Source organism: Scatophagus argus, chromosome 13 (assembly GCF_020382885.2).
Source record: "Scatophagus argus isolate fScaArg1 chromosome 13, fScaArg1.pri, whole genome shotgun sequence".
Classification (NCBI taxonomy): Eukaryota; Metazoa; Chordata; class Actinopteri; family Scatophagidae; genus Scatophagus; species Scatophagus argus.
In genome coordinates this window covers 6,048,958-6,058,732 of record NC_058505.1, presented here as the reverse complement: position 1 = coordinate 6,058,732, position 9,775 = coordinate 6,048,958, and the positions used below count along the sequence as shown (strand labels likewise).

Sequence of the window (9,775 nt, the reverse complement as noted above, 5' to 3'; positions counted from 1 at the left end):
TCGAGCACACTGATAGAATCTACTGTGTCACTGTTTGGATGCACAGATCACCCGCTGTGGAAAATGTGACTTATGTATATAAGGCCTGTTTCTCCTGTCACACAGCCTATAGTCAGAGCCTTACACACAGGGGACCTCTTTTAGGTTTATGTTAAATATTTCCATTTATAAGCAAAAGCAAAGTATTTAGATTAATTAACAACATTCAAAAAAAATTGTGTCACTTGAAACGGTGTCAAAGGGATGGCGGCGCCCTAATTAATGGTCATTCTAGCCCCAGCTTTGAGTTACACTGGAGCTGCCTGTCAAACAGATAACCCTGTTAGAGGAATGTCACTTGCCTCTCAGGTATGCTTGTGAGGTGGCCTTACCAGTACAATGCTCAAGGACTATTTGGAGTGCTTGTGAGTAATAACAGGTTTTTTTTTGTTGTTGTTTTTTTTTTAAAAACAGAAGATGCCTTTAAAAAACATTCTCTTATTATAAAGTCATTTGGAAACCTTACCATAGGATGGCCACCTCAAATGGAAAAGGTGAAAAGGTGTCCAAATTTGAGACACTGAAACTTTTGGAGAAATGCAGAAAGGAAAGAGATGATGCCATTCACAGGGAAAGTGTTCTCCGAGAGAAACTGAGACAGTATGAGTCAAGGATGCGTTCAACTGAGGCTCTAAAACAGAAACTGAAGAGCCTGACTATGGACAACAAGGAGCTGAGGAAACAAGTGAAGGCTCTTCGTATTGAGATTGGACTTGAGTGCAGCCCTAAGTTCAATGGAAAGACTACAAAGGACATAATCAATGACTTGCATGAAAAGGAGCGTGAGTGCAGTTCCCTGGTTGAGAAGGCTGGGAAACTGAGTCTGACCATTGATGATTTGACATCGGAGTTGGCAAATACAGTCACCTCTAAAACACTTTTAGAGGATCAGGTGCAGTCATTGCAGCAAAATCTCAAGGATATGACAAATAATCAACGCCGTCTGCTAAAGCTGTGGGAAGACAAGAAGTCCCAGAGGGAACAGCTTGCCCTCCCTGCAATTGGACAGAAGCCACTTGTCCATAAAGCAGCTCAAACTGAGATGTCCATCGGTTCATCCCAAAAGCTCCCTGTCAATGCCTTTGAAACAAAGCCATTCTCCCGGGATCATGAGAAAAACACTGTTTTGGATAAACACAGTTTTCCAACCTATGGAAATGGCTATCATCATGACAAGAAAGCTTTCCTGCATGATGAGACCAAAGGAATTCAGAACTGATGTGACTCACTGACTGATAGCCACTGGCAGTGTGTATTGATAAAGTAGTGCAAAGATAAAGCAAACAACAATTGGACTGATATTTAATATGACTGTAAATAAATAAATGAATAGCAGGATATAACACTCAAACAATCTAATACCAGTTTATGGCTTCTCTTGGTGCTTTGTTTAATTTAACTTTGGGACACTGGTTTTATCTAAGTATTTGCATTATTTAACTTTAAGTCGACATTTATCCAAAGCAAGTTTTGAAAACTATTCTTTGTGAGCTTATTCCGTTTAACCAAGTTTACATTGGCTACGCAGTCCGGATTTATATCCATTTTATTGTTGAACAAGCTAATTAAAGTAAATTCCTGTGGCTGTGGTACTGGCAGCAGGCAGGAATACGGACAACTTTTAATCGGGGTCCTTCAGAGGTCCTTTGAATGCATGTGGCGCGATATGGGAAACTAAGTGGAGCAAGTTGTTTGACAGCAGTGGAGCCAAAGAGATTATTATTGCCGTGTGGTTCTCCATCTATCCAAACACCATGTCTTCTGCTGAACAAAGTTGTTGGTTTATCCGCAAGGTAAGTCTTATCTTAATTTTTCATTCAATTAAGAAAAAAACATGTAACATGTAACGCGTGTGCTAGCGTGCTAACTTCTAGTAGCCTCTGTGTTTATGCTAGCTGTGAGCGTAGGTAAGATTTGTTTCAGCTTTTGTTCAGCAACTCCAAAAAATATATAAAAAAGTACAGATCAAAAAAGCAAAATGCAAATAATCTAAAAAAATGGCACAATGTGAACACATAAGTTTCTCTACAAAAAGGAACCAGAGAAATAAATGTGATTATGAACAGCAAAATAGTTGTTAAGTTTACCAGCTGAAATTATATACAGGAGACGTTTAAATAAAACATTAAATAAAATACACCGTTGAGTGGCACACATTGGGACGATGTGCATTTTCAGCTTTCAAATTACCTGGATGTTTTCTAAACTTATAATATGAATATTAGACGCAGCCTGTGGATAAATACTACTTCGCTGATACGTTACTGCCATAAAAAATAATGTGAAAATGACCACCTATGACGGCTTAGCAGAAAATTACGTCAGTTTGAAATGTCATAAAAGCTACCTCTGCCAAAATCGGTTAATAAGTGTGGATTCGTTTGTTTCTTATGTAAAATTATGACTGAGTACTCTTGTGCAGGTGATTTGCTGGAGAGCTGCAGCCAGTATTGCTTGGGCTGTCCTGTTGTTGCCACCCACCACAGCAGTTTTTGTAATCCTGAGCAGGTTCCGTCTTCTTCACCCCATCCAGACGATATCAGGTCAGTCACCAAGTTTGTTGTGAGATTTGGCTGTCAACACTTAGCTCTCTGAAATTGTGTGATGCTTACTTTAGAATGGTTTTTTTTTTTACTTGCAGAATGCATGTCCCACTTAATGAGTGCAAGTGCCATCTTCTCATTAATTCTGCTATGTGGAGTGATCCTCACGGTTGGGTTCCTCAACCTGGAATATTACACAGGTGGGAGGCAAGACACTGGTTGGCATTGTTCATTCACATTATACTGTCTTGATTATGTCTTATGATCAACTTGGTCTTCCAGTTTCACAGAGTAAATACACTTTTCATCAGCTCATTTGTTCAGGGTTACGTACTTAAGAGAGATCAAATTCATATCTCGGGTGATTTCATCAGAAGTGACAGGAAAATAAAACTAGAACATAGAACTAAATCATTCAGTGTATCGTGTCGTTGTTATTGGTTTATATTTGAATAGATAGTTTAAAATAATTACAGTATAATCATATGAATCAGTATTACATGTGTATTGCTTCAGTTGCACTCCCTGCCTAACTGTGCAGCCTAACAGACCTGCACATTCATAATTTGCAGTGTCTAGTTAGAGAAAATTGACAATTTACAGTCACATTTTCTATTTCTCCTCAGTCATCCCAACTGTTGCATGCTCAAAAATTGCCCTGTTGGGTCAGCTGCTCCACCCTCGTCAGTTTGTCAACTCCTTGGTCTACTGTATCATGGGAATAATTGTGTCTTGGTGTTGTGCCATCACCATCGGGGGCAGATACGAGACACTTGGCTACTCTTGCCCACAGACTGATGGGTAAGTACCTACTGCACAAAACTGTCGTGTTGAGCTTTGCAAGCTTCATTCATAATCTGATTTGGTCAGTTTGTTTTCCCACAGTGACAGCACCCCTCGAATGTGTCTGAACGAGTATCACCTCATCCTCCTGCTAGCTGGAGTCTTTGTTGGGTTCTCTCACAGTCTGCTAGGTGTCATCCACAACATGAACTATGTCCCTTTTCACACTGTTCAGGTATATAATGATGCAGTACTTTTACTGGGTTAAATTTCTGTCCAAATCTCTGAAGTTCTAATATTTCAAACAACACAGACTGACCCAAACTTTAAACTTTACTTTTATGATTGGTGACGATGTTCTCTTGTCTTTGTTCTTTCTCAGCAATACAAATACCTTCGCTTTAAGGGATCTCTACCTATGGTGGTGAAGTGCAGTGCCACTCAGGCACTTTACACTGTCAGGAACTACATTGTTGTGTATTTCTTTTTGGGTAAGTGATCTCTGTTTACAAATGCATCCTCAGCTTCACAGAGCTCCTATACAAATAGAAATAAAATTATTTATATTTCAATTTTATGTTTACAGGACACATTCCAAAAGCATGGATTTGTAAAACACTGAATCTTCACATAAACAGGTCAGTGTTGATCCTGGAAACTTTTTTTTTTTTTAAACTGCTGCTTCCTGAACTTACTGTTTTCGATCTCCACTTTCAGTTCTGTCCACCCTCTTGACAGCATAGCCGGACTGTTGGACCTCTCCCTGCTCTACCACCTGTGGATCAGTGCCAGCTTTCTCCTCTTTACATGGCACGTCACACTGCTGCTCTTTAGGCTCTTTGTCACTGAGGTATGTGTATCAATAGAAAACAAAATTTAGACACTTGCGAAAATTGTAAAAGTAAAGTTCTCGTGATACTATTTTGTTTTGTTTTACCTGACTTGAGTACATCCACAGGCTGGATGTTACAACTTAACCAGACATCAAAGTACCTGCTGACTGTGCTGACCAATCAAATTTGATTGCCAGTTTGTAGTTGTAACTGACTTATAAGTACTCTTTCTGTTTGCCTTTTGATTATTTAAAGACACTAGGGGGCAATGTTGTCATTGCTTTGAGTGTTCCATATTTGAATAACTCCTGACTTAACTGGGTTATATTATTCATGGTGAACATATCCATTCATCTAGATAGCAGTATTCTGTCTGATGTATTCCCTTTAATTTGCAGGTGTATAGCTTTCCTGTGCAGCCGTCTTTTACTGAGGATACCAACCAGTGTCTTCCTAAGGTCCTTACTGAAAACCAGCCAGTGATAATGAAGGTATATGGAGCCTCTTTTAACATCAAGTTTCCTCTTTCTTGTGCTTGCTGATCATTGGTTTTGGGTGTTGTAATTTGTCTTCTCCCATATTTTAGTTTCTAGCTCTGCAAGACTTGGCTCTACTGTCTCAACACTCCCCATCACGACGCTGTGAGGTCTTTAGTCTGAGTCAGCCAGGTCTGCTATGTTGTCCACACAGAAAAAAAAATTAAAATGTTCACATTGTATCTATAATTAGACTACAATAAAATCAAATTGTATTTATCTTTTCATTCTTGTGTTTAACAGGTGGCCACCCTCATAACTGGAACGCCATCAGTAAGGAGTGTCTGTCTCTGCTGGCTGATCTGACCCAGAGACTCGTGGTCTATCATGACACTGTAGCAACCAATGGTAGGGCCAAATCACTGTCTACTGGGAGTGAAAGGAAGACTTCATCTGAGGCATCAGGTATGTTTCTATAAAACACAAATAAATTTAACTCTTAATGATCATTGCCCTTCACCCTTTCAGTCCCACTTTTTTTTTCCTGAAAGTAACCTCAGGTACAGAGGATCTGCTGAACCCGAGGTCCACTTTACTGATGAAAACTCCAGTTTCGGTCTTTGCACGCTCCATTGTTGGCAGCCCACAGAGCCCTCTGACAGCCCCATTCACTCCTGACCTGGACAGCCCTTTTGCTTCTCCGGCTTTGCGGCGTCTCACTGCTCCTGTGGAACAGTGCTCGCCTTGGTTTGGCACAGTGCAGAGCCCACACGTCATGAGGAGAGCCCCAAAACTCTGGTCCACCTCGACAGGTGAGAGGAGGCCAAAGGAAGACCTCAGGTCACTCAGATCGTATAGATACATTAGGGTCTAATTTTAGCCAAATTGAACTGCCAGTCATTTTTAGCAGCCACTGCTAGTATGTTCTTGGTGCCTCAAGACCATTTTTCAAAGAACTGTGAAAGTAGGTATACAAGGTAAACATTAGATCCTCTTTGCTGAGAGGTTTAGGGTCAAATTTCAGTTTTTTTTTGGGGGGGGGGGGGGGGGGGGGGGGGGTGTATTTATTCACCTGAAATGACTGAACTGATCAGTTCATTTCAGCCATAGCCAGGGGTTTTGGAACTTCTGGCATGGTATTATGTCAACATGTCTGTGGGTCAGACTATCATTATGTTAGCAGTAGACTGGTGAATGATGATGATGAATCCAGCTTTCTTGCTGATGCCAAATTGTGATTCTGCATCTGTCTCGGTGCAGATTCCCAGGTCAATGGCAGTCCACAGTCATCTCCTGTCTCAGTTCCCAGTCCCAGTCAGGAAGCATCCAAACCAAGTCTCCTGGCTCAGTTCCTCCAGAACAGAAAAGAACAGGTACTTCAGTCTTGTTGTTACAATACAGAGTTACAGTACGATATGAGTATGTAAATGCCTTCTCATATAGCAGTGGGCTAACATTAGTAGTCATACAGAAGCTCCATTTGCCTTGTCTGGTGTGTAACTTTCCAAAAGCAACGATCTGGCGGCCACCTCGCTTTCATGTTGTGATTGGCCAGGATGTGCACAAGTGTGAAAATGGACAGAGCTCCTTTTGGTCTGCAGATTGTCGCACACACACACACTTTTTACACTTTGTTCATTCACAACTCAATCACACCAATCACTTCTGTGCTGGCATCAGAGAAATGCGTTTCAAAGATGAGACAGGAGGATTGCCAGCGAAAATGCATCACATTTTAAAGAATGACTTGGAAAACTGTGTCTCATCCGTAGCTTCGGTACTGATCTCTGAAGGTCACATCACCTCTTGTGAGGGTCTTGGCTAAGGGTTGAGCTTAAAAGTCAATATTTCTTCATTTCTGTTACATATTTCTTGTGTACTGAAAGCAACACACCTTTACATTGAATTCTGTCCCATTCAGGTTAAAACTTTCTTGGCCAAGAGGGTGCTGATAATGTATTTATTTAACAAGGTAAGGATGTGTGGCATGTGCATGCTGTCTTCCTAGGTTTCTGAATGTTGTGAGCCCCCCCCCCCTGCATGCTCTCATCCCACACAGTAGTTAATCTAGCACTCTCACCCTTCAGGCATCACTAATTTAACGCTGCTAGTTTTGGGCTTGAATGAGTGGACGTTACTAATATAGCTCTTTTCCATCCATCTGACCGTTACGATGAGCCTGACTGATTACTTTAAAAGCTGGAGTTAAGGAGTCATGTAACGCATGTGTCTTTAAAAGTCACTTGACTAGAATTAAAACCACTATGTTGATCATCTTAGTGGTATGAGTTACTCCTAAGTTTATCACAGCTGAATGTTGTATTTCATTGTTGTGTTTCCTATTTGTAGAAAGTAGTTTGGTCAGTCTACTTTGCTTTCTGAGGTTAATTTGTCTTTTTTTGATCACAAATGCTTGTTGTAGTGTAGTCTCACTGAAACTCGTCCCTCTAACTTCCTGATTTATCAGTCTACTGAAAATGTGCACTTGTCTCTTGTGCTATATAATATGGTCTCTTTCAGCTTCCAGAAGCCTCCAGTCAAGCTCTGTTTGCAGACAGCCAGGCTCACATCTGGGCTTTAGAAGGTAGGAAGAGATGGTTGACTTTATTCATATGGAAGCAACCTGTTGGTAAAACAACTGCATTACTCTGTCCTCTAATATCCTCCTCCAGGGCTGTCTTACCTTGTTCAAGCCTCCTTCTCAGAAGACCAGTTTGGGGTTGTACAGACTACATTACCCAGCATTCTCAGTTGCATGCTGGTCTTACAAGAGGTTAGTAGTCATGGCTTTCTGCAGCTACCCTGACAGCACCTATTGGCACAGCGACAGTGATTTAAAAACCAATTGTAATTGCAGTGTGTGGTTTGGATTTGCATACCACTTGCAGCGAACTTGCCCTGAAGCCACGCAGTACCTGTGCTCGCTACAGTTTGAGAAAGTTGAAAGGGCCAGTTCATCTAAATAATGAAAAAACACCTTTCATTTATCTGAATGTTGGCTTTCATTGCCAACAACTGCTTCGCTGCAAATGTTGAACACGTGACAAAGTTCTTGAAAACATGTCGGTGACTGTTCTTGCTTTGCATTGTGCACCTGCTGACAGCAGCCGTGTCCTGTCCTGGTTGTCTTTAGGCAGTAGATCGACACTTTAAGCTGCCTCATGCCTCCAGTAAACCCGTCAGGTCGTCCAGCAGCATGGGAGACTCCACTCACAAAACATTGCGCTTTGCACTCAGGGCTACTCTCAAGACTGCCATCTACAGGATAACGACTACATTTGGAAATCACTTAAAGTAAGGCCTGTCGTTAAATTTGACTTTCTCAAATGCAGAAATTATGCCAAGTACACTAATTCTGGATTCTGTATTTTTGAAATCTTCAGCGCTATTCAGATGTCTGCAGAGCATCGGAAAAGATTGCAGCAGTTTCTAGAGTACAAGGAATAACACACTCGACACTTGGCTCTCGTGTCTTCAGATTCTTATCAGTGTGATTTGCTTGTGTGTGTGCACATGAGCATAAATGAGGCAACAAGTGAAAGCCCATGATAGTGCCTCTTTTAATATTTATGTCTGCAGTATGTCATGCCGGATTGTGTTTGATAGGCTAGATCACATCTCCTACATGCTGGAGGCAGCTGCAGGAAGCCCTGCTGATAAACTGGTAGCGCTTACATTTAGGAGATTGGAAAAACTAGCTTGCAGTATAAATAAGTGACTCATTCCAATATGTTTATCTCAAGACAAGAAAATCTTATCAAGTTAGCATATTTGACTTTTGTTAAATGGAATGAGTTCTAAAGGGCTATTCATGCTGCAGGTGTACTAAATTATTCTGTATCACATTTCATCTGCTGTCCTCTGGAATCACATCTTTGTGGTTCCAAAATGTTGAGCATCAGGTGTGACGAGTGAGAGATGGTTCAGTATGTCAGAGTAATGAGAAAGAAGCTGTCGTGTGTGTGTGTGTGTGTGAGTGAGTGAGAGAGAGAGAGAGACTTCTGACATCTCTTCTCGCTTCTCAGGTGTCAGAGAACGTGTTCTGATATGTATTTTTGTAGCTCTGATTTTGTCATGGACACCAGCTTGGAGAACTAGTTTACAGCTGTGCACATCAGTTCAGGTTCTCAAACCAGAAAATACACCATAATCAGATTTATAGATCAGACACCTGTTTGTTTGTCAGTTCTGTTAGTGTGGAATGGGGGTCATCATTAAGGTCGGATGATGGATTTGTGATTTGTAATAAGTTGGAGGTAAATATGTTTTCACTGCCAACATGTACGGAGTTTAAATTACCACTCATGTTGAATAAAAACATTATGTCAAGATCATTTGTCAGGTTTTCTTGTTATTTGTCAGTTGAAACAAGCACATCATGATTGTAGGGCACATTTTTCCTTTTCATTCCTTTTCTACAGCGTGTTGCAGGAATGGCCCAAGTGCAGCTTAAACAATGGCTCCATTTTACTTCATTGTCCAGTTTAAGTTGTGGTGTTGTGACCCTGAAACTCTTATCTAAACTCATGCTTCTCCCACTGTGGCTTGTCAAAATGTGTTCAGGGGAAAAGAGGCTGCCATACATATTTTTTTTTTTTTAATATGCTTGAAATAGATGTGACTGCAAAACAAACTTTAGTCCATTTCAAGAAATCAAGTTTTTGGTTTAATGAGTTTAAGTTTTGTAATGAGTTAAAACTGAGGATATAATTAGAGTTGGACTGTTGTAAATCAGGACTGTGTTGGTCCTGCATCAAATACTGGATCTTAATTAGTCGGTGACCCCTTTTGGTATGACAAATGTGAGGTTAATGCAATATTAGTGCCATCTTGTGCAAAAGGTTCCACGTGTTCCTTCTCTGGAGAACTTGGGTTAATTAATCTTCATCTTGTGGCATCAAAGTCGGGTCCTCCACCAGTGCGAACATTGACTGCCATCCAACTGCATTACACTACTGTATTATGTGGTCTGAAAGAGCTTTCCAGCCTCAAAATAGAGATTTTAATTTTTTAATAGAAAGCCTGTTTTGTGTATTGTGTTTAGCCCTATGTGGGGAAAATGCATACCTTTCTTTTCCTTAGTTGTGCTACTTCCAGGATC

The 9,775-nt window shown here is 40.8% G+C and overlaps 2 protein-coding genes across 4 annotated transcripts; both read left to right on the top strand.

Annotated features, from left to right (window-relative positions):
- The first annotated feature begins 425 nt into the window (after nucleotides 1–425).
- zgc:113691 (uncharacterized protein LOC503529 homolog) lies at nucleotides 426–1,544 on the top strand. Its single transcript, XM_046407623.1, has one exon. The coding sequence runs from the start codon at nucleotides 512–514 to the stop codon at nucleotides 1,256–1,258; it is 747 nt and encodes a 248-aa protein (XP_046263579.1). The 5' UTR covers nucleotides 426–511; the 3' UTR covers nucleotides 1,259–1,544.
- A 102-nt stretch (nucleotides 1,545–1,646) lies between these two features.
- On the top strand, nucleotides 1,647–9,008 carry ndc1 (NDC1 transmembrane nucleoporin). 3 transcript variants are annotated; one of them, XM_046407612.1, is made up of 18 exons: nucleotides 1,647–1,832; nucleotides 2,462–2,582; nucleotides 2,681–2,782; nucleotides 3,209–3,383; nucleotides 3,468–3,600; nucleotides 3,748–3,856; nucleotides 3,952–4,003; nucleotides 4,083–4,215; nucleotides 4,597–4,689; nucleotides 4,785–4,866; nucleotides 4,978–5,139; nucleotides 5,226–5,486; nucleotides 5,935–6,047; nucleotides 6,596–6,646; nucleotides 7,195–7,258; nucleotides 7,347–7,447; nucleotides 7,808–7,968; nucleotides 8,058–9,008. In XM_046407612.1, exons 1-18 carry the CDS (start codon nucleotides 1,794–1,796, stop codon nucleotides 8,119–8,121), a joined length of 2,016 nt encoding a protein of 671 aa, XP_046263568.1. In that variant the 5' UTR covers nucleotides 1,647–1,793; the 3' UTR covers nucleotides 8,122–9,008. The 3 variants fall into 3 exon arrangements, with proteins under 3 accessions (XP_046263568.1, XP_046263566.1, XP_046263569.1); XM_046407610.1 differs by having other exon boundaries at nucleotides 3,453–3,600; XM_046407613.1 differs by lacking the exon at nucleotides 6,596–6,646 and having other exon boundaries at nucleotides 3,453–3,600.
- The last annotated feature ends 767 nt before the right edge of the window (nucleotides 9,009–9,775 follow it).

Coding starts and splice junctions, on each gene's coding strand:
- zgc:113691 (XM_046407623.1), top strand. CDS start 512: ATGGCCACCTCAAATGGAAAAGGTGAAAAGGTGTCCAAATTTGAGACA.
- ndc1 (XM_046407610.1), top strand. CDS start 1,794: ATGTCTTCTGCTGAACAAAGTTGTTGGTTTATCCGCAAG. Junction 4,004..4,082: donor CTGAATCTTCACATAAACAG/GTCAGTGTTGAT, acceptor CTCCACTTTCAG/TTCTGTCCACCCTCTTGACA. Junction 4,216..4,596: donor TTAGGCTCTTTGTCACTGAG/GTATGTGTATCA, acceptor TTTAATTTGCAG/GTGTATAGCTTTCCTGTGCA.